Here is a 23,945-nt window from a genome sequence, read left to right on the forward strand (position 1 = left end):
GCCCCGGTGCTCGTCCGAACCTGTCCCATCCCTGCCCTGCCCTGCCCTGCCCTGCCCCTGCCCTGCCCTGCCCTGCCCCGCCCCTGCTCCTGCCCCTGCCCCTGCCCCTGCCCCTGCCCCTGCCCCTGCCCCTGCCCTACTCCTCCCTTACTCCTGCCCCTGCCCTGCCCCTGCCCTGCCCCTGCCATGCCCTGCCCCTTCCCCTGCCCCGTTCCTGCCTCTTCCCTGCCCCTTCCCCTTCCCCTGCCCCTGCCCCTGCCCCTGCCCCTGCCCCTTCCCTGCCCTGCCCCTTCCCTGCCCCTGCCCCTTGCCCTGCCCTGCTCTGCCCTGCCCCTGCCCTGCCCCTGCCCTGCCCCTGCCCTGCCCTGCCCTGCCCCTGCCCCTGCCCCTGTCCCTGCCCTTCCCCTGCCCCTTCCCTGCCCTGCCCTGCCCCTGCCCCTGCCCTGCCCTGCCCCTGCCCTGCCCTGCACCTTCCCTGCCCTGCCCCTGCCCTGCCCCTGCCCTGCCCTGCCCTTCCCCTGCCCCGCCCTGCCCTGCCCCTGCCCCTTCCCTGCCCCTGCCCTGCCCCTTCCCTGCCCCTTCCCTGCCCCTGCCCTGCCCTTTCCCCTGCCCTTTCCCCTGCCCCTTCCCCTTCCCCTGCCCCTTCCCCTGCCCTACCCTGCCCTGCCCTGCCCCTGCCGTCTTTCTCGGGCTGAGAGCAACCCTGATGTGTGCTCCGCACACGGCTTGAATTTACCCGTCCCTGAGTAAATGCATGTTCGTTTCACGCAGCTATTTCACATTTTAAACGCCTTAAAAGCAAAATTTCAAAATTAAAAAAAAAAAATAAAAAGGTCAAAAGTGTTGCTTTTTCAGGATACGCAGTCGAGGTCAGTGGATTTGAATCACGTCATCGCACTACTGAAAGATTCGGGCTCAGTAAGTAACCCTGGTACCTCACTGTCTCTGTTACACAGTTGGTAATGGGGTTTTGACAGTTTCTTCATACAGTTACTTTAGCACCGGCCCTGAATAAACTCAGATGGGTTTATTATATCCAACAGAGGTAGCTGGAGCTACAGAGCACAAAGATGAGTACTTCTTCTGGTATTTGAATGCTTCTAATGATCATTGTTACTGAAAAAAAATGTGTCAATTATGGGTTTATATTAAAAAAAAATACATAGAGGAAGAGAAGATCACACAGGAACTTTGAAAAAGACAAAAGCATGAGCATTCAAAAACTAGACATGCAGAATTTCTAGCATATTGGAGAATTTTAGAGTACTGAAACCTATAGCTGGGAAATAGATGTACATACAGCCTTATTGGAAGTATGTAATGAATTTATGTAATTGTCCAAGTTAACTGCTAACAGTTCTCCAGGGAGATGAATTTAAATGAAGGTGAAATAGACAAAGGTCAATGTTGAAGAATAACTACAACTATTTACGCACACAGGAGAATTGTCATCTCATGGGCTTTCACAGATGATTTTTAGTCTCCACAAGGTGATTTGGCAGATTAAATTTACTAAGACATCAAATAATTTTGATCCAAAATATGGGTAATTTATGCTCCTAAACAAGGAACTGATTAAATCTAGCATATTTTAAATTAATGCCCCACAGAGAAGTAGTTATATCTTCTCCCTCTTCCCTTTTTTAATACAGAGCTGATAAAATAAACATATTGACTGAAGAAAAAAGTGCCAGATGATATTGTTTACTGCTTCTGTAGAGAGCATAAGATATATGATAAAATGCCTATAGAATTCTGGGCTTGTAGACTCCTGAAACAACTTCCTGGCCTGCCTCAAGTTGCAGGTGCTCAGGAGAGCTGAAATGAATGCTGCACATCACTGATACAGCCTAACATGTCCTCACTTCATTTGTTTTCAGTTTTCAATTTGAAGGCTGTTTCCTAGTGATGCTGAGCACTCTAAGCCACTTAGATCTACATGCTTCCACATTTATGTTGTGTGTGACATAGGTTTTGTTTTCTTAGTTGCTTTACAAAATCACAAAGAATTTAAGAGAAAGAGTCAACACGTTTGAACAGGAGTTTTTGAAAGCCTCTTCAGTTACAAGAGAACAGACTTCATACTTAGAAATGAGGCTTCATCATGGAGTTAATCATGCTTCAAAGCACTTTGAGAAATGTTGCTGTGTCTTGTAAACTTTTAAATCTGATTTCCACTTTCATTTAAGCTTAAAAGGGGATAAACATAATCATTTAAGGTTCTAGGGCAAAAACTACAATTAAAACCTGCTTTTCATTCTTTTACTTAAGAAAGATTTGGAAAAAGAGCAGCTGAAAACTCTCAAGAAGGTAGTCAAGCATTTTGAAAATGGACTTGTATCCTTTTTGCCACTCTAGAATTCTGAAGTCATGGTTTTTTTATGCATGGTAATAGTCTGACTTTTCAGTAAAGTATTTGATGCTGTACTGTGCTTCCCCGTGGAGAATAGGGATGATCATATACATTCTCATCACTGGCCGCCTTGTGTGCACACAGCCAAGGTTGGTAAGCTGGCAAGATTTTTGGATATTAGATTAATTTGTCATAAAATTCAGTAGAGAGTTCTCACCTGCACAGTGGCTGAAAGTGTCCAAAATGTAACTGGTGTACTTTAAACTCAGAATAGAAAAGCATAATAATTGCCACTGCTTAAGAAACAGCAGATAAACTAGCAAAATAAAATAGACTTCCAGTAAGGAAACATTTTAAGGAAAAATTAAGTCAGATTAATTTATCTGTACAGTACAAACTGAAATGTTCCAATAATGAGAAGTACTAAGGAGGGTGTTGGCATGTGGAAAAATGTTATTAATTTCATACAGTTCAGATAATTGCACAGTGATTTAAGGCATCACATTACAACTGAGTTGTGTACTTAAAGGCAGTTTCTGTGAGTCAGTGGATTGGTAGCAACTTCTCAGTCTCAGTTCTCTGTTCAGCTTTGATTTTGTGCCTCTACCCTTAAACTAAATAATCTCAGTATGTATTTTGGTCCAGATTTTCAAATTTCAGTTAGTCACTTGGGACTAGAGGAGAAAACAATTGAAATATCACAAGGCTGTCTCAGAATTTAGATAGGTAAATCTGACATTGTGATCTAAAAGCCTTTCATCCCCCATTTTTAGAAATTTAGTGCTGAGCTTCTACTGAGTTCAGCTGAGAAGACACCTAAATCAGATTTGCAGAAGTTGTACTTATTTAAAAATAAAGCTACTTAAGTATTGACTCACATACTTCCTTTAAACACCTAACTTTGTAAACATTGGTCTTATTTTTTGTTGGCTGTGTCTTTGAAGTGTGATGAGCACAGTTTTCAGCTTTTTCTTCTGATTCATAGTGGTACAGATGATCTGATTTCCTTAATTTCACGTGAAAAGCCCCTTAAGGATGTAGCACGAATTACTGAAATTCTTAACCTGTGTGCAGAAAAAATGAATGAACAAGAAGCTTTCATTGAGCCTTTATGTGAACTTATTAAATTGTTTGAGTAAGTACCTCAGCCCGTTTTTTAGAGATTTAAATACTGCTTATTAACAGGTTTATACATTTTCTAAGGTGAGTGACATATCCATACAGCATTTATCTACAAAGCACCTATATCTGCAATGTATCCATTTTATCATCCTTCCTTTTCATCAGCTGTCTTTTACTTGTGTCCAGTTTCTGGTGACATGAATGAGGAACCTATTTTAGCAGTTCAGTAGCTGTGCACTTCCACGTTACATAATTCAAAACCGTGTTGGACTTGGCCCCAGCTTGCTTGGAAGCAAGGTTCCCCAAGGTCTCTTATTGCCTAAGTCAATCTGAGACTGCTGGCCTCAAAAGATTCACAGCTAAGTGGTACTGAGGTGTGTTTTGCTGTTCCAGACAAGATCTTAAGTGAGTTTAAAAACTTAGGGTGACACAAAGACATTCTAATACCTGAAGGTAAGCATTACAAAATGACAAGCCATATTACAGGAGAGAATGAACCGCTAAAGGATTTAGGATTTATATTTAGTTTAAAAATGTATTGCATGAACTTTTGGGCATCTTTGTTGTCATACCGTATTTTAAATAATCAGTAGAATAGAATTTAGGTGTTACCCACACTCTTAGTAGTTTTCTCCTCCTCAATAATTCAGTAAAGTTATAAAGTTATTTATGGTGGGCTTGTAGCTACAGTTACTCCTGTATTTAATTTCATTTGAGGAGAATAAGGAAGAGAAAAAAAAAAAAAAACAAAACAAAAAAAAACACCAGATAGAAAACTAGTGGCATAATAAAACAGATATTCAGGTAAATTTTTACATAGGTTCCTGTCAGCTGTTATGTTTAATAAACACAGGACTTGTCAGCTGAATCTTTTAGTTCCCTAAGCACTCTGAGATGTACTGCTTTTCTTTGCTGCCACGCTGTGGGGAGTGAGGAGGTACATCGTGGAGTTTAATTTTCTCTGGTGTTTGCTAGAAGCACAACAAAACTGAACATGAGTGCATGAAGTTGATAAAATGTAGCTGTGACACTTCCTCTTTTAGAGCAGTTCAGCACTAATTGTGGTTTCTGCAGTGATTATATGTTAGAAAATTGCGCCCTTGGGTTTTGCTTTAATTTCTGTACTATGGAAATTCCACCACAATTCACTACTATTTCATATGGCCGAGAAGCCTTTAACCAGAGGCAGGGGCTGGGTTTTTTTTAGAATTAAGTTTCAGATACATTAATTTCTCCAGTAAGATATCTCATTCTTTTGTAACTGCTCCTGTTTACCTGTCTTCTTCCCACTCTTTTTTTTTTTTTTTTTCAGTGTCTTGTTTCTCCCTCCCCTGCCTCTCCCAGCATTTACTCTGTTGTTTCTTCTCTCCTTTCTTTTTCTCTGGCAGTGTTTAGAGAGGTAAACCTACCGGAAAGCTGCTTCTACAGTACATGCTGCAGAGACCTTAGGATAATATTGTAATGTTTACTGTTAGACAGCTTTTAGCACTTACATGTTTATGTCGTATCTGAGTATTTTGAATATGTTATTGCTGGTTTTAAAAATAAATTTGTTGTTGTGCTATTTGGAGTCAGTTTATTTGGTTTACTTTTATCCATTTCAAGAGGTCTTGCCCAGAGATATGATCCCTTTTTTCCACCTCTGCACATGTCTGTACATAGCCTAGCTCTGTAATAGCCTGATAGTGTCTACGTTGTAGGATTTAGTCTTCCACATTTAAATTACATTTGTTTATTCAGCATGTCTTGTTGCATCATATTTTAATTATGAAAATAGTATCTCTGAACATGTACCACTAATTGCCAACATGTAATTGCAGATTATGTAAAGAATGCATTCACCCTAGAAAATGTGTCCTTATCTGAAAAAATTAGCAAGGAAGAAGAAAACACCTAATTGATTTTTCTGGTGACTTGATTAAAACACAGTTGTAATATTTTCACATTTCATTTTGCAGGTTACCATTTCAAAAAAAGAAAGTCTCTGATAAAACAAACTATTCCGATGAAGTTTCACAATCCATTGCACAACTGGGTGAGTGTAACCTGATACGCCACAATAAAATTATGATTATGCCACAATAAAATCAACTGTATTATTAGCACAAATTTAATTTATTGTTACTCCTTAGTAAATGTAGGTAGTTTCTTTAAATTATTCATTCAATCCTCTCTGTTTTTTCATATTAGAAACAATTTTTACTTTGCTCTGCAGCTAGCCTGAAGATTGGCTAGCAGAATTACCTATTTGCCAATGTCAAAAGCCATATGAGAAAATGTTATCAATGCAGATGAAGAAGTAAATGTGTATCTAGCCTGTTTCATTTCATTTTGATCTGAGAAATGGGGGTATCACTGTAAACACTGAAACCTGGGATGCCAGGAACATGTATCCTTCCTGCATATCATATCTGCTTAGAAGAGTTTCTAATAACATGGTAGTGATGGCAACAGCTTAGTGTAGTAGCTTCGTAGCTTTCCTCAGAATTCCACAACTTCTGGAATAACATCCAGTGCCTTGTAAGTGTCTGTAGCTATAAAGCAGAGAAGGTAACTTTGATTAAACTTATGCTACTCCTCTAAGATGCCTTTGTCCTCTCCAGTGTGGGAGTCTCTGCCTCTTGAATATCTTATAATGAAACTTTGCATGAAATTACAGATTTGTAGGTAATACTAAGTGCTGTGAAAAGAAGAATTTTGTGTTAAGAATACTTTCTAAAAAAATTATAAAGTCTGTTAATTGCATTTATTTCTCTTTCTTTCAGGTTACTTGATGAGAGTGCCAAGCTCTCAAGTTAAAATACAAATCTGTAAGAGTATTATTAACTTTTATAATATGGAGCTACCAGGAAAACTACTTTCAGGTAAAGCAGGATATTTTTATTTTTTAATGATACCACCTACTTTGAAATGCCTCTTTTAATTAGCTATTGTTTAAATTTTCTTTATAACTATGGTTACTGTATCTCATATATTAAATATATAACATTGTCAAATGTATAATTAACATGTTTCTAGAGAGGTGCATATTCTAAATATAAGCTCATCAATGTGCAAGGAATTAATTATTACACTCTCAAAATTAGCATTAAATGGTATCCAGAAAATATGAAGTGATAGAAGATCTCTGAAATGTGGGTAATGGAGGGGGGAAAAAAAGCAGTTAGGATCAGAATTATAAGAAGGGAAATGTAGTTTTTAGGTTTTTATATGTAGCCTGGAGATAAGCAGCTCTGATGTCACTTGTGTTGTGAGGGATAGATCTGAACCCATGTAAATTTGATTGAGTTCATATTACATGGACACATTGGAGCATAGGTTTAAAGAAATGGTGTGACTTATCTCTACAGAAGGAGGCTATGCATGAACTCAGGCATGATCAGAATGCACTGTTGTAGAATTCCTTTGACTCTTATGATGGTGCCAGAGACTGTTGTCAGGTGAAGTCAGTCATGGATCCCCTCCCGCAGGGGCACAACATCACATGCTCTGAGACTGTGCTGCATTTATAGGCAGCCAGCCTCAAGGGAATATTGCCACAGTGTGGCTCAAGAGTGCAGGTCAGGGAGCATGCTTGATGTCAGTGTGCTCCCCTGCTGTGTTCCTGCAGTGGGGCACTAGTCCTGTGCCCTTTTACAAGTTTTCTTTTATTTTAGGAGGCCTAAAGAAGCTGCTGCTACTATAACCCTTTCAAAATTCTAGAAATATGAAAACACCCAAATCTGTTTTTACCTTACAAACAAGACTCAAATCCTGCAAGTAGCTATGTGTGCATTTAGTTCTGTATCTGTAAATAATTCCATCGGGATAAATGAATGTTATTGAGCAATTTTGTTTTTCTTCTTCCAGTTTAGAAAATAAGATATATTAACTTGAAATAAAGAATGTGTTTCAGTCTGATTTTTTTCTTAAGTCAAATATTTCATCTCTAAGCATATATGTAAATCTTGCCAAAGTCTGACCCTACAGAGTTCTCTTATCTATAAAGTAATATCAACTTGGAGCCTATCAGAGTGTGCGCTTAGTTAAACCTCATTTCACCATGTGCATTATCTGTGTTTATCAGTCTTGTACTTTATGACATTTGATATATCTGTGTGTGTGTGTATATACATATATATATATTTAAACTGCTTAAGATAAACTTGCTATCATGAGTTATCATAATATAAAAATAAATATACATTTATTTTCTCAGTGCTTCACCTTCCCCATAATTCAGTAATGAAATATATATTTGCATATGCCTGGACAGAAGTAAAAATAGGGACACATTAGAAATTCAAGCTTGTAAATCAAAGTTTGGATTTTGATTTTACTATTTTAAGTAATATGATGATAGAATGCAGTAATTCTCTAGACAACAGGCTACTGAAGAGAGCTAGGTTACTGATGACTGAAGAAAGTTTATCACTTCTATAGCCCTGCTTTTGCTTTCATTGTCTAAATTCTAAGAAGCAAGTAATTTGTTTCTATGGCATTGAAGTCTGCTTGAGGATGAGTCTGTTGTATATGTTATAGGCACTATTCAGATATACTAAAAGCAGCTCTTGTGTATTGCATTGTTTTTCTTAATTCCTTGAAATATGATACTTGATTTTCAATCCTTTCTTTAAGAAGTATGAACATTTTATGAAGTAATCAAAATTCTGAGTATTTATTGCATTACAACTAAAGCTACTGTATGTGCAGGTTACCAGCCAACAAGTCCAAACTACAAAATCAAGATGGCTGAGGCAGGAGGATTAGCAGAAGCTCTTGTTTTGTCACTAGCATTAGTTGAAAATCAACTTACTGAGAAATTGTGGGTACTTAAAGCTCTTCAGCTTCTTTCCACCTCTGGTTAGTACAAACTGTTCTTTCAATAATCTCATTACCATTGATTTTAGATAATTTGTTCTCTGAACATGCCTGAAACAATTACTGACCTATAGAGAATTAATTACTCTGATTGACATAATTTCAGAAATAAGTTGTGGACAAATGGTGAAGGCCCAAGCAGCCAGCAGGCTTTGTTTGTGTCTAAATGGTGCTGACCCCTCAGGACAGCTGGTGTTCTGTTCCTCAGATATCCTATGGAACCTGCTAGAAAAAGCTTCAAAAGAAGAAGTTGTCAATCAGCTCAGAAGCTTGGAATGTGTACAGTAAGTACAGGGAGCATTTTATGAATTAATTTTGTAATTTTGGAGACATCTGGAGCATTCTGTTGTGTAGCATTTTGTTTGAAATTAACTGAGAGAAATGCAAAGGGATCTCTGCATCCTCATTAAGTTTTCAGTATTAACATAGTAGTTGCTGTTACAGGGTAAGAAGAAGGTGCTCTCTGCATAGTGCAGGAAGAATAGCTCTATCTATTGCTTTGTACAATAGAAGAGTTAATTGCAGCATTTTGAAGCTCCCACATTAGGCTTAACAGGCCAGTGTTCCTTCACTGTTGAAATGCTGATGTTACAAAATTACAAGAAATTTCAATGCCATGATATACAAGGTTTATTTCTAGATCCTCTACTGGAGTAAATAACAGGTTCTTCCTTAGTGAGTTAGACTGTTTTAATTATTTAAGATCAGATTATTTCCTCTCAATAATCATTCAGCAATGTCTGAGTAAATATTGTGTCTTTGTATTATTATAACACAAACAGTGGAAGATGCAATTTTTAATGCATGCATCTTGCATCTATGAATAAATGAGATGCCTAGTGGTATCCAAAAGAATCCACTTCATAATAAAATTTTAAGTTATTTCTCTTGTAGTTAAACCCTAAGGCTTTGAAAAGTATGATGCTGAATGAAGATTCATATATGTAGAACTGTCCTACATTAGAATATCAAAGGGAAAAGTAAAATGCATTTCATTTTCTTCTAAGTGCTTTGAAAGAAGTATTTGTAGATGTCACGTGTGGCTTCCAGCACTATGATCATCAGCTACGGAATGACCTCTTGGTGATTGCCACATTACTAGCTGAAAACCCTGCAGTACCTATGATTGTAAGTACTTTGAGTTGTATTCCAGAGACTAATAGCTTCTCCTTTGCTTTTATAAGCTTGGTATTCTTCCTCATTAGGGTTCTAATATTTTTTCTCTTCTGTGTCTCCAGTGCTTTTTTTTATTAGCCCAGAATACTAGCATCAACCTATTTAATACTTAGAAAATCACATTAACATTATTTATGCAAAATGTTATGTTAATTATTGTATTCTTGTATGGGTTCTTGAATGTGCCATTCTCCTAAAATGAGTTTTGCACTAAATCTCATTTGTTGTTTGAAGGTGTAGGTTATATTCAGATGACCCAAGTTCAATGTGTGCCTCATAACTGGGAACAAGAAGGGTGTCCAAAAATCAGCTCAGGTGCTCTAAGTAAGATTTTGAGAAAATAATTACTTAGGTCCTGTTAATAAGAGACACATATAATCTTTCAAAGACTATGTCACATAATGCACTACCACGACTTGCCTGAAATGTAGATGAGTCATTCTTTTTTAATATTCCAGAATTTTTATGAGAAATCTGCAGAGAAATTACCTTTATATAGACATTATTATTGCTTTAGTCTCTTGTTTTGCACTTGAGATTTACAACTTCAAATGAAGTTGTAACATACATACTGAATAATTAAGCAATCAGATCCCTGTGGATCAACTGGCTGTTCAGGAATATATTACTTTCCTCTTGAAGAGAAGTTTACCAATTGGCTGTATTACTAAATGAAGATTACAGACTTTTCATTCAAGTTTTTCATTTAATACCAACAAATATGAAATATCTGTTATACTGTTGTAGCAACGTATTGGATATTTAAAACATTCAAATTGTTTATCTGGCTGTAGAAACAGGGCATTTATTTCCTACAAAATAAGTAAACCAGATATGCATCTTTAATTCCTTATACTAAAAGGAAGAAAGAAAATTTGTTTCTATGCAAAGAAAATATTAAAACAATATCAGGTAGAAAAAACATTAACATTACCATTTAATTCTGCCTTATAGATAATACTAGAGCAATTTGCTTCAGAATGTTCCCTTTTCTTCTTAATACACTATCCAAGCAACTCCAGAAAAGTCAGCATTGTATTTTATATAGTTCACAAAAGGCACAGGAGTGTGAGCCTTTGAAAAGGAAAAGTTTTCTCATCACAAGCAAACTGTAAAATTTCTGTAAAGTTCCTAATGGTATTATTATCACTGTATTAGGAAAAAAAAAAAACAACTTGTTTGCTAATTGCTTACCTCAGAAACAACACTCCTTTGCCTCTAATGTGCTGTGTAGACACCTCCTGGCTTTGGTCCTATCCATAGTTATATTAGACACTATTGTCCTTCTGTTAGCTCTCTAGGAGCTGTGATTTACAAGATTTTATTTCTGAGCTTTTCATATGTGATATTGGTAAATTCTTCTTGCCCATACATGCAGTTTTCATATGTTTAATTGTAAATGCACTGAATTTGAAGTGCATTGGTATGCACAACTGATACCACAAAATTATATGTACTGATGACCCTAATGTAAAACATGACCAAATGCATTTTAAAAAACAGCTCTAAAAGCACTGAGAATAATTTTCTGTGTTAGACTATAGTAGTGAATGCAAGTGTTTGGGACGTCCCCACAGGAGTTCAGACTTGTAGTGAATGAAACATGAGTTTAACTAATTGCACCCTTAGGACTGCAGTTAGTTATTGTTGTATAATGTACAAATGGTTGTTCTCTTCTTTGATAAAATTCTGTTTATTCTGCCACAGGATACATTAAATTCTGTGTTCTGAAGAAAAAAGTCAAGCCAAAATTAAATCATAAGTCTTAATTTCACTGCAATTTAATTAATGTATGTTTTTTGAATGCCTCTTAGGAAAGTGGATTTGCAAAGGTCTTAATAGTACTTGCAACATGTACTGAAGGTAAGAGATTCCATACTGAATAATTACACAATTTTTTGCTTTTAATTTTTTTTTTTTTTGTAACTTATCTACCATTTTCTTCATAGTTAAACTTCCCAATCCCTTGGTAAAGGGTTTTAAACTTACCTACTCATATGAGGATTTTGAGATGAAGAAGTTACTATTTAATGTATTAAAAATCTTCTCTAGAGACCCATCTGCTGCACAGGTAAGTTGTAACAGAATAGAAATAATAATTAAAAAAAAAAAAAGACAAAAGAATCATGAGACTATTACTTACCTGTCCATCTATCATAGTTCAGTACACTGAAATTATCTGTTCTCCAAATCAAGAATTCATACATAGCTTTAGACCAGGCCCTGCTGTTGGAAAGCAGCCTACAATTTCTATTTTAGAAAGTTACAAACTTAGACCACGCTAGGAAAATTGCTGACAAGTGACTGCAGAGCATTATTGAAATACACCTGAAGAATATAATAAAATTTAGCAAACCACAATCTCTGGGAAAGCTATAGAATATAAAATTTGCCTGTACTTGTACTGTTCATGACATATTTTCTCAATAAATATACAATTTTGTTGGTGTAGGGCAGATAAAGTTGACTCACCCTTTAGATTTTTCTTACTTGCATATGAAACCCGTGAACTGTCTCTCTTTTTCTTTGTCTGGACTCTGCAGCTCCTTGGTGAAAATCATGTAATGCCAGCTTTGCTTTATTATGTGAAACAAAATCGAAAGTCTGGATTTCCTGACTGGTCTGATGCCCAATATGAAGAATTACAGCTTCATGCACTTGCTGTTTTAGCTTCAGTGGCTCCTGTGTTATTAGACAAATATTTGTCCTGCCAAGCGAATACTCTTCTCCTTGTGTTTCTAGAATGGTGTGTAGGCCAAGGTCAGTGGGTACTCATGGCTTTCATACACAGGTAACCTGAGAACAGTTCAACTGAACCCACTTGCTTTGACAGGAAAGGAAAATGTAAAACTCATGATGTCAGAAGGATTCTTTTTCATAGGCCACCTAGGAAACAAAAACCAAAAAACAACCAACAAACAAAAAATAAACCAACCATCTTTTTTTTTTTGTGCCGAAAGATGAGCTGGTGCCCCTCTCTCTGTGTACCACTGTACTGATATTCCTTCAGACAAACACCTCTGCTCTCTGTGTTTTAAGTAAACCAGGCCCTTCCCTTCCCAGGCAAGAAGTCCAAGCAGAAATTCCTGCCATAAGACAGGACATGTTAACTCAGAGTCATACATAGTGAGAACAGGTTCCAGACTACAATTGGCTTCTGGGCATCAGATAAGAGCATGGGCTAAGCAAAAATATAACTATGTGTACTCAGTTTTATTTATCAGATTTCTAAGGATAGGTATTTTTCATCATAAAATTGGTATGTCTTCCTAGGTTTCCTAAGAAATTTCCTAAGAAATTTTTATTTGGGTTGAATGGAGATAAAAAGGTTTTGATTAAATGTCATACTAAACATATATTTTGAATTTGTAAAACTGCTCATGAACCTAGTAAGGTTAAAAAATGTATAATAATTTTAAATGTTCACCAAAATGTTACCTTTTTTATGCATGTAAAAAGTGTAGTTCTACATAAAAAGGTTTATTACTAGATGGTTTTAAATAAGAACAATTCCTAAATTCAATGGAGTTTGGGGGTTTTTGTTGTTGTTGTGTTTTGGGGTTTTGTTTTCTTTTCTTTTTATTTTTCCTGAGCACATTATTCTGAACATATATTATCTGCCAAAATAGTATTCGTTGTGATTGCTCCACAGATCCTTTCTTTGGACAAGGTAGCAGTTTCCATGGAACAGGTGGTCGTGGCAACAAACTCCCACAAATGCGCTACAGCCTCCGAGCTCTGAGATCTGTTGTGGCCCTCTATGATGATGCTGTGAGCACTAATTTGTGTGACCAAGGAGCAATTAGCCAGCTACTGGGTAAAGCACAATTTGTATTGCTGTTCTTTAATTAGTACCTTTCTGTTGACACTGAGAATATTCATGCTTTTTGTGTGCCACGCTTTTAATGTGTCCTTCAACTGCTGAAAAACTAAAAAAAACTCTACCAATTAATCCAACATGTAACTGATTTGATGGGGTTTTTTTCCACTTCAATACACATTGAACGAGTTAAGCAAAGAAGACAATTTTAAAAGTTTAGATGTTTAATTTCAGAGCAAAAGCTGCCTCTTCTCACTTCGCGTTACTGCATTTGGTAGATCCTGTTTTCATTATGGCAGTCCCCAGAAACTCCAGCCCATGAGTATTTTTCCACCTAGGTCTATCATGGTGTTGCTTTCCACAACTCCTCTTTAGCATAGAATAAAACTAATAACATGGTACCTTTATATGAACAACATGAAGGAAAAAAGCAGAATAAAACTGCTGAATCACTGCTCCTGCAATTTTAGAGCATTTCTTGTTCAGTAACACATACCGACTGTTAAATTTGGTTTAAGTTCCAAAACAAGCTGGTTTAAGTTTTTCTTACAATAACAGAAAGTTTTCACCACTCTGAAGGAAACAAAACAGAAAAGATCCTTTGGAATTCAAAGAGTATGTTCTAACAAAAAGCCTAGAAACTAAGTATTTTATAGCCTCATTTCAACTCCAGTGAAAGCTCTGGAAACCTGCAGCTTTTAGTGAAAGCAAAATTATTACTATACCTTACATATCAGAATCAAGTAACTTTTACTCTAGGGGAGAATTTGTATATGAATGCCCTCTTCCACATTGTGGTTCTAAGGCTGACTTTCTCAGAAATGGTGGTATTTCATGTTTTTCCTACATTTCCACTGTCAGTTGAAACATTTGTGAAACTGTGGAGTAGAGTGAACCAGCCAGTTTGTTGTCTTTTTCTAAGAGTCCCTTAATTCATATCAGTTCCCTGAATTCCTTACACTGACACAATATAAGGGGCAGCACAGAGTCTGAATAAGGGAGAAGTCAGTGCAAGCTGCTGTCATTGTCACCAAGAGTAAAGGCCATGAAACTGCAGCATCAGAGTGCTGCACTTCTGGAAGCTGTTATTTAAACACAGGAGATAAAACTGAACTTATTTTAAAAATCCTTTCATATAAATTTGAGTTTTGTAAAAAGCAGCAGCTGTAATAGAATTTTGACATCTGTATAGGGGTATTCATATATATAAAATATTTCCATTTACAGACATCTTAAAGTATGCAGCAGACAAATCTAAAGAAAAAGAAGGTACCATTCTACTGGAAATCCAAGCTGACATATTATTTATTTTGTCTGTTCTCTGTGAAAATGATGTCCACAGAAAGGTATGTATATTTCTACCTTATACTGTGCAGAAAATGTCAAAACATACTATATTTTCTTTTTAGGGAAGCTGCTTTTTTGTGTTTTAATTGAAAAGCAGGTGTCAATTGTAGTTCATTGTTAACAAGTCATGTTTCTTGACCCAGCTAAAATATAAAAACACTCAGAAATCCACTAGCAAGTATTGAATCTATTTGTTAATTTACATTGTTTTGAAATTGATATATGAAAGTGTGTTAAGAGATAAATTAGCACTTTGAAAAAACTGAAAATCTTTTTTCCTATGTGTACACTCTGCTCTAACAAGTGGACCAAATTCATTACAATAGAAATATTTACATTTCCCATTTTCCATTGTATTTTCTTACATGTTTAAATTTAGTAAATATGGCTTAAGAAACATTGCTTTAATTAACATTTCAACAGGAACTCTTCAGCTGTGAAGGAGTTGCTATACTCATCTCATTCTTTAAGATGGAGCCAAGGAAGTTATATTGTGCATTAGGCCACAATTGTCTCCTCCTCAGTGCACTCGACTGCTTGTGGTTAGTGAACTATTTTAGCAGCAGTAACTTGGAAAAATGTCAAGTCTTGTATTTCTAGGTCTGCAATGCTGTGACCTTTCTCTGCACATATAGGCTTTTCTTCTGTTTATAATGTATAAAAATTCTTCATAAAATTTGACTAGTTAAAAATGATGCAAAAGAAATGATATACACTGTATGTAAGATTTTCTAAATATGGATTCAGTGTGACAACCTCACTCCCCACGCAGAGTGACCTCCTGACATGCAGTGTTACTCATATGCCTCTTTCTAAGAAAGGCATATTGTTAGAATCTGTAAATAACTTTAGAGAGGTAAATAGCAGGCAAGAATAGACCAATATTAGCAAAAAACTGTGTAAACATAGGGTTTGTAAACTGACTATATTGGGCTATAAATATTTTAAAGATTGCCAGTACATAGAAGGAAAACAAAAATTTATTTGTTTTAAGGCAGAGGTTGATGAATACATTAAAAATCAAATATGTTTGCTAGGAGAAAATACTGATACAGGAGCTCGCTTTAGTTTCTTTGTTAATGACCATAGCAGAGGAAATAAAGAAGCAACAGCAACATGAATGCTGGCTTTATGATCATTTTAATCTGGGAGAAGCAAATTGTTGCCAAAAAAAGTCTTGCTTGACTCACCTCCTTGTTTTTGCTGGCAGAAATATTCACACAGCCCTACAATAAACTAGATTAGGGACATAACCTGGTTAAATTTTAAACTCGTTTACTGAGTTAGTTTCCGTTCAAATACATACTCCAATTCATTGAGAGCCTGCCAAAGTTATCAGGCTGCTTCAAGGAAGGTGTGCCACCTTGCCCCAGGAGAAGAAAGAGCAGTCAAACACGGTATATTTAGAGGTGTAAATGAAAAGGCATGTGAAACATGATTTTTCTACTCCCTGAAGGTATGAAGCATATTGCATATTACATACCAAATGGCATGAAATTCAGCAAAATAAATTAGATGATTGTAGAATGTTCAGAATAATAAAAGTGTTTCTACATAAGTGAAATTATTTCTGTTTAAGGTCCTGTGTCATTGGATGTTACATTGCAGAGGACTCTTTTATTGAAAAACAGGGCATTTTCCTCCTTCTGGATTTGTTGGCAGTAGGTATTTTTATTATTGGTTTTGTAGAATGAAAGAATTGGAAAACAACATGGGAAATTGTATTATTTTTGTTGCAGTATCACTGAAGACTGGTATAATACAAAAACACAAACAAACAAACAAAACTAATCAAAAACAAACAAAAAAATCCCCACAAAATAAAAAACGCAACACAAACAAAAAAAATTCCAAGTTTATTTAATTCCCTGAGAAAGACCCAGATATTTGCTCAGAAATTATTGTATAGGTTTTCCCTGTATATTTTTTTAATATGTATTTGACAGAGGAAGTTTTTAATTCAACAAAACTATATTTTTTTAAAAAGAAAACCCAAACTATGTGCTCAGTTTGCATGACATCTCTCTTTAGAAAAGCACTTCAGCTCTTCATATTAGAAGTTATTAAGAGCACTTGATGGCTTTAACAGTTTATGTGTTTGAAGTTACTTTGTACATGTATCTTGTGTGTATAGCTACTGCTGTGGATCTTGGACACGGAGCTGGCACAGACATTTCACCTCTTACGAAGTCAAAAGGCACCTTCCGTGGGTCATTAATTCCTCATTCACACTGGTTGTGCTGTTAGCCCCTGATGTTGTTGCAGTGCAAGCCTGCAGGCACTCAGAATAACAGAATCAGAATGGCCTGAGCTGGAAGGGACCTTAAAGATCATCCAGTTCCACCTCCCCTGGCCATGGGCAGGGCCAACCTCCACTAGATGAGGTTGCTCAAAATTACATCCAGCCTGTTGTATCCAGCCTTCAGGTCTGGGACATCCACAGCTTGTCTGGGCTCATCAGCCTCAAAGGAAGGATTTTTTTCCTGATATTTAATCTAAACTGACCCTCTTTCAGTTTGAAGCCCTTGCCTCCTCTCAGCTGCTGCCAAAAGATCTGGCCACAAAACAGAAGGTGTGCTGTGAGGTACTGCTCAGCCTCTGCCTTCCGAGTTATGTTTCTTAAAACAATAAACCTTGGTAGCAGTGTATTCTCCAGCATATGATTGTGGAGCCATGTCCACAGAATCCACTGTGTGATTCTACACACAAGAATGCATCTTATATGATCCTGCCCTCATGTTCCTTGATTTATGGAACTTTGCATAGCAGGATTCCAGAAACTTTAAGGATTTACAAGCTTATACATGGATTTTATGCAATACTAGTGATGAAAACTTGCAGTTACTTGATTACATAGTACACAATTTCTCAGAAAGAAGACATCACTGTGTTTTGAACACTTTTTAAAACTTTCTTTACTTTGTCCTTGATAAAGTTAAAGGAAAAGAACCTGTGCAATACAATTCTTGGAATCTTGGTTGATCTTTCTGATAACCCAAAAACGGTTTTGCACATGAGTGTCTGGCGAGGGAGGAGAGATCAAACAGCAGCTAACCTTCTAATACAGTTATGGAGACAGGAGGAGCTGGACTTGGGAATCAAACGTGATCAATATGGAGTGATTATTGGTAAGTTTTATGATACATGTGGAACTGTGAGCAGTCCAGTAAAATAATGACATTATTTGCTTTTGTAGTCTGAATTCTGATGACAGTAAATAACAGCATTTATAACTTTACACTATAAGTCTTACCAAACCTAAAATATCTTCCATTTCATTAATTTTTTATTTCATTTCATTTATTCATTTATTTTCATTTTATTCTGGCCACTATGTGGCATTTTCTACATCAGCTGGGAATGAGCCAAGTATTGAGCAGAACCATGACCAGCTTTTCTAATGCTAGACAGTTAAACTGCTTAATTTCTTCCACAAAAGGCATTGTATTTTGTTCTATGTTGTAAAAAGAAGTGAGTGCTGTTCTCACAAATTTTTAGTCATGCTACTTAAAATTTCCTGACCCAAATTATGTTCAAACTCTTGGCCAAACAAACAAACAAACAAACAAATTATTTGTGTGTCCACAAAGTAAGATGGATTTCCTCTTAAGTTTGGGAACATACTACTACTTCATTCTTCTACTCTGGTTTTGTGTTTTTGTATTAGACACCAAGAGACCTATTACTACCAGCTTCCAGAAACAGCAAAAGGTCATTCCACTGCCTGCCAGCTGTCCCACTTTTGCCATCATGGAGATTTCAGAGAGCATGAGGGCAAAAGTTTATTTATTATTTTGCAAGCTGGGTAAGAAAAATTAGTTGCCTTGTTATGTTAGTGTCATATTTGTCATTAAACTGAACTTATCAATAAAGTTGCTGTAAAAAAACAAGGTTAAAGGTAACATTGTGATTCAGCATCAGTACTCTCTAATAGATGCTTGGTTGTTATCTTTTTTTTAAAAGTTCCTTTTTATTGGGATTTCAGAGGCTCCCTACTACTTTGCTGCCCCTACCACCAGGAAGAATTTTCTTATAATTTTCTTCTAAACCTAAAATTTGCTTGAAATTCTCTGCAATTTATTTTCCTACACACAATATCTCTTTCACATATTTTAGCACTTGTACATTTATTTCTCTAGATTGAGAAAGATAATACTCATTGATTGCATTTTCTAACATAATCTCTAATTATTCCTTTTTTTCTGTACTCTTTCCAATTGAATCAAATTCTTCTTGGTCTGTAGTATCCCAAAGCTGAACAAAGTACTCCAGCAGAAGCCTCACAGCTAGATAGACTTATGTTACTCTATACATCTTGTAAATAAACATTCAGGCATAAATGTAACAATAGCTGTATTCCTAGTGGTATGATACTATTTGCTCATTCAGCTTAGAATGTTGTACAGGTGGCTAGTCCTACAGTTAGAATTTTCTATTTGTCCTTACTGAATTAAATTCTGTGTTTTTAGATAGTTTTTTAGAGTGGCAAGATTAATTTGCATTTTAATATTTTCTTTCAAAGTGTGGCAGTTCCTCTTAATTTTTTGTTGTTTTTACACTGAACATGAATACTCATTATACCCTTGTCTTAAAACCTAGACTGAACTCAAGATAAGTGATAAATTCTTCCACATGCATGAGATTTTTTTTTTCTGTCTGTAGACAAAAGTTGGGTCTTAGTTTTCAGTAATTCATGTTGGATATTAATTTGGTTTACTGTTAACATTTAGCTGCATAAACATTATTTATCTAATTATTTCTTTCATGGGTTTTTTAGGCTTATTTTTGTTTTCATGTCCATCCTCTGCAGTTCAAAGATACTCAGTAATTGTTCTGAGATTGCTTCAGCCAGTTCTCTGCTTTACCTGGAGAATGAGCTGGTTTGAAAATATCCTTAGTGTTTCTAATAATCTATAGCTACTTGCTCCTCTGTTGTAACCCCGGTTCTTACTAATTTTAGTAATGTTAATTATATTGAATGTTGGATCACAGCTGGATTATTTACTAAACTAAAAAGGCATAAGATTTTCCTTCAGCTTTCTCCTGTATTCACAGATATCCTTCATGTTAGTTATATACATTGTACTGCCTCCTGTGAAGTACTGAATTATATGAAAGTAGATAATAACATATGGACATATTTTTGTCAGCAATTTCCTCTTACTATTAAGCTCCATAACAGCCTGTAACACGACAATCTAGAAAATCAGTAGTGGTAAATGGTCTTTATTTACAGTATTTCTTAGCTTTAAAACAGGATGTAATTATACTCTAGACAGATGCTACTTTCCCAGTTACCACACAGATGATATGATGAAGTCTAGAAAGAGATTTGATAGACCATATTTAGATTTTTTTAAATTAAGTGCCGTTATCATTCAGTGCACAAAAAAAAAATGAAAAATAGTCTCAGCAATCATACTTCCCTACCTTATTCTTTTACACGTACTGCGAACATTTTCAAAAGATGGAGTCATGATGCTCAAGCATTATGCTGAAGATAATAATCTACAAGATGGAGGGACACCCTCACACAGCTTTGGAACAAAACACTAGTATAATTTTCCTGTTGGCTACTTCACAGTTATAGCAAACTGTGTTTTAAGCTGTTTGTCAGCTGAACTGCTGCTCTAGAACCTGTGATCAGTAGACTCAGCTGTTTGTCTGCTTTAACGGAAATTCAGCCCTTGCCACAAGTGTAGCATCCTGGCCCACCAAGTGATCGGGAGGCAGACAGAGCCATTCATAAGTAAAGATTTTAGTACAGAGAGAGTGTATTATGGAGAAACAGGGGGTTTTGATCAGCAAAAAAATGTAAAAAATGTTCAGGATCAAAAGTGATTGACTGGTGTATGTGTGATGAAGTGTTGCATGTGTTTATATGACAAATAAGGTTTTTAGAATATAATATTTTAAGATAAATTCATCATACTCATGTGATTAATATTCTTTCAGGTTTTGAAAATTTGCCTGGCCTATCTACTAAGGATTTTGTTACACTTGCTATTATACAACATTATATTGACTTTAAAGTGAGTATAGTCCAAGCAAATAATACTATTGTGCCTGCATTCCCAAAAATAGCAAGTATATCTCAGGACACAACAATCAAAAGCCATCTCCTATGTCACAAGTCACCTATAATTTCACATAGTGAAAGCCACTATTCACCAGCAAAAGAAGCAATCCCACCTCCAACATTGCATCATTCCCCATCTTCTTGCTTCATATTGCTACAAATGTTTGTGACCACGCACCAAGACTAGAAACTAATGCTAGTTAAAAAATAACTCAGAAAAAAATAGTTTTAACTGTTTGCCAGATCAAGAGAGGAATATGCCAGGAGTAAGAAATTGGGGAAGGATGGGAGAGTAGGACTGCGTCCTTGCGCAGTAAGGTCAGTTTAAGAGGACACTACTAAAAATTATATTAAAAACACATTTTTCTAGAGTTTCTTCTGTGCTTTGCCATGTTTGTTGCCACATGCAGTATCCATCCATCCATCCATCCATCCATCCATCCATCCATCCATCCATCCATCCATCCATCCACCCATCATCCATTGTAAAGTTAAGAATGGTGTGCCTATAGGGACTACAGCAGGTTAGCAAGCTTTTTGAGAGTTGTCTTGCTCAAAAGATGCTTTAGTTTATGATAAATTTATGCTTAGGAACAAAGTCTGTGAGAACTTGCAGTGTTCAGGAAATAGCAAGACACAGTCTTTGGTTGATAATTCCAGCTTCTGTTGATGGCTCATTTTGCAGTTTGCTCTAATAATGTCTCCAATTTGAGATTTTAAGAAGTAGGCAGTAGGACTCAGCACTTTGCTCTTGTAAATTGGTATCTTGAAGCTATTTCTTCTGAATTCTGTAGTTATCAGCATTTCTGTTGCCCCTCTTTGAATCAAGTTGGGATTTGGGAAGGCTTAGGGAGGCTTATCATGACTGAATCTGGCATAGTAGTAGTGCAGTAGGTAGTGCAAGTAACCTTGCATAAAAATTCTAAGTCAACAATAAGGAGAGAGATGGTTGCACTATTTTATTTTGAGTAATTGGAACTGAAGAATGAGATAAATACCGAATCTCATGGTATATGTTTCACACACAGATTGGAGAGGTTTGGAGTGAAATATCTGCAGAAATAAAAGAAGAATTCAGGCCTGTTACACCAGATGAGATGAACTTGAAACATATTTCAGATGTGTCAGAAAATACTGGAAAAATGGTTGCTTCTCTGCAGACTGAAGTGCTTGACAGACAATACCACCAGGAAATCCAAGAAGAGAAAAAAATTTACAAGAAAGTAAGACAAAGGAGTATTTAAATAAGGAAAGCCCACCTAAGCTTTTTTTTTCCATTCATATGCAGATTTTCCTATTATATAATGTTGAGAATTCTGTATGTGAACACTGCTTGAAAAGTTTTGATCTGTCTCAGCAGCCAAATTTTAACTTAAATTAGGTTAACCTCAGTCCTCCCAGCTTCTATAAATTCCACAGTATTTAGAGAGCAATATGAAAAAATGAAGCAGTATCATCAGTGATGCATCAGCAATGGAGTAATGAGAAATGATCATTATTTTACTATAAAGTTGCATTCCTGTTCATCTGTAGCAGATAACAATACAAAGTTATTACAACTATTACAACTACACCTGCTTCTTAAAATGTAATATAAGTGTCTATTATAAGCTCCCTTTCTGAATATTCATGGGCCTTTACTACTTCAGAAAGTAGGGCTTTGTGCTTCCCAGCATGTTGAGAATGAGAAGGTATAGACATTTTCCAGCTTTGGTTATAAGGCAAACATTTAATGGTTTTGCTCCTCTGTTGTCTCACCCTCTCCTGCTTTCTGAAAAACAAGATCAGCTGGTCCAGTTGTCTGAAATGTCATGCTAATGTTTTTGAGAGATTGTCCTGCATTATGATGACTGCACTTCTGTCACTTGAACTGATTCTATCTCTTTTATTCGGCATTTGAGAGTAAGAATATACAGAAGGTATTCCTGAAAGAGCTGGACTTCATCCAACATACATGTTGGAAGAGAGAAAAATTAGTTTGCACAAAAACCTCTTTGTTTATAAGTGCAGTGCATAAATACAGTTTTTAAAGGGCAAGTACTTTACTACATTGTTGTCCAATCTCCAAGGTGAGAGGGATGAGCTAATGTAGCCAAAGGGGTGGAGCTGAAAATTCTTTTCAAATGGCACAAGCAATGAAATCAGAAGAGCTCTGATACCAGCATTGTGTAATTTATATGACAGATCCAAGCTACCCACACACAGAGAGAACTGATAAATAAATCTTGGGAAAATTTCTTGACTCGGACATCAAACTATGAGGCATTGAAGGTAAGAAACCTGATGGTGCAAAAAATTTACAATCATGGTGTACTTATAATAATTGTGAAGTTCAAAAAAAAAAATTTCTTAATGGATTATAAGGATATTCAGGTAGATGTGATAGTAAATTTTATATATACACAGACATAGAAGAAGTAACCATAAGATGTATTGGAAAAGTTATACAATTTTGATTCTTCTGACTACAATCACAAGTTGGGGATCAATTGCAATTGAGGAGTGGATGTATATATGTGTATTTCTTCTAAAACTGTTGAAACTACAAGTCTGTTTGTTCTTTTCATTGTTTTTTCTAATTCTTCATTCTCTTTTTTAGTACAGCAAGCATCTTTCAAGATGAGAAATATTTTATAATGAAAGGAGTTTCTTCTATCAATATTTGTACTTTCCCTAAACAACATAGAAATACTAGAGTCCTGGTTTGGTAACCAGACTAAGTTGGAAAATGAATGAAATCAGACTTAAAAACTTTGGAAGCTAAATTTAATTTTTCTTCATTTCCCAAAGGACTTGCAGATGAGAACAATTTTCTTTCTATGCCAGCATCTCCCTGGCCTGTGGAAAGATGTATGCTAGAATTAGAAATTTCAAAGGGATGGAAGAACTACAGACTTGTTAGTTTAAACTGAGTCACTGGGAAGCCATTTTCAGCACATGAGAAGGAAGGAGATTGGTATAGACTGTCATGAATTTACCAAGGATAAATCATGCCTTGCCAGCATAGTTGTCTTCTGTGATAACATTATTTGTTCTGGAAGAAGAGGAAGGGGGATGCCTATTCCCTTGGTTTTAGCAAGGTTTTCAGCATGGTCCTGTGTAGCATTCTTGTAGTCAAAATGGGGATACATGGACTAGATTACATACAGGTCGACTGCAGACTGTGGGAAAAACTGGCGGACTGATGG

The 23,945-nt window shown here is 36.2% G+C and overlaps 1 protein-coding gene across 4 annotated transcripts in view; it reads left to right on the forward strand.

The window, feature by feature from the left end:
- LOC100221050 (GTP-binding protein 10) overlaps positions 1-23,945 on the forward strand; it is a 64,729-nt gene that overhangs the window by 308 nt on the left and 40,476 nt on the right. For 2 of the 4 annotated variants that reach the window (XM_041714404.2, XM_072925510.1), the window contains exons 2-21: positions 856-918; positions 2,276-2,337; positions 3,379-3,488; positions 5,434-5,510; positions 6,241-6,339; positions 8,168-8,317; positions 8,442-8,619; positions 9,343-9,463; positions 11,326-11,374; positions 11,461-11,582; positions 12,055-12,271; positions 13,164-13,328; positions 14,559-14,677; positions 15,102-15,220; positions 16,258-16,339; positions 17,614-17,806; positions 18,346-18,483; positions 20,634-20,710; positions 21,786-21,980; positions 22,942-23,028. In XM_041714404.2, coding sequence (XP_041570338.2) covers positions 856-918; positions 2,276-2,337; positions 3,379-3,488; positions 5,434-5,510; positions 6,241-6,339; positions 8,168-8,317; positions 8,442-8,619; positions 9,343-9,463; positions 11,326-11,374; positions 11,461-11,582; positions 12,055-12,271; positions 13,164-13,328; positions 14,559-14,677; positions 15,102-15,220; positions 16,258-16,339; positions 17,614-17,806; positions 18,346-18,483; positions 20,634-20,710; positions 21,786-21,980; positions 22,942-23,028 — 2,423 coding nt within the window. Of the gene's footprint in view, positions 1-855; positions 919-2,271; positions 2,338-3,378; positions 3,489-5,433; positions 5,511-6,240; positions 6,340-8,167; positions 8,318-8,441; positions 8,620-9,342; positions 9,464-11,325; positions 11,375-11,460; positions 11,583-12,054; positions 12,272-13,163; positions 13,329-14,558; positions 14,678-15,101; positions 15,221-16,257; positions 16,340-17,613; positions 17,807-18,345; positions 18,484-20,633; positions 20,711-21,785; positions 21,981-22,941; positions 23,029-23,945 lie in introns of all 4 variants that reach the window. The other 2 variants (XM_030264646.4, XM_041714405.2) reach the window with 1 other exon arrangement.

Source organism: Taeniopygia guttata, chromosome 2 (genome assembly GCF_048771995.1).
Source record: "Taeniopygia guttata chromosome 2, bTaeGut7.mat, whole genome shotgun sequence".
In the NCBI taxonomy this organism is placed as follows: Eukaryota; Metazoa; Chordata; class Aves; order Passeriformes; family Estrildidae; genus Taeniopygia; species Taeniopygia guttata.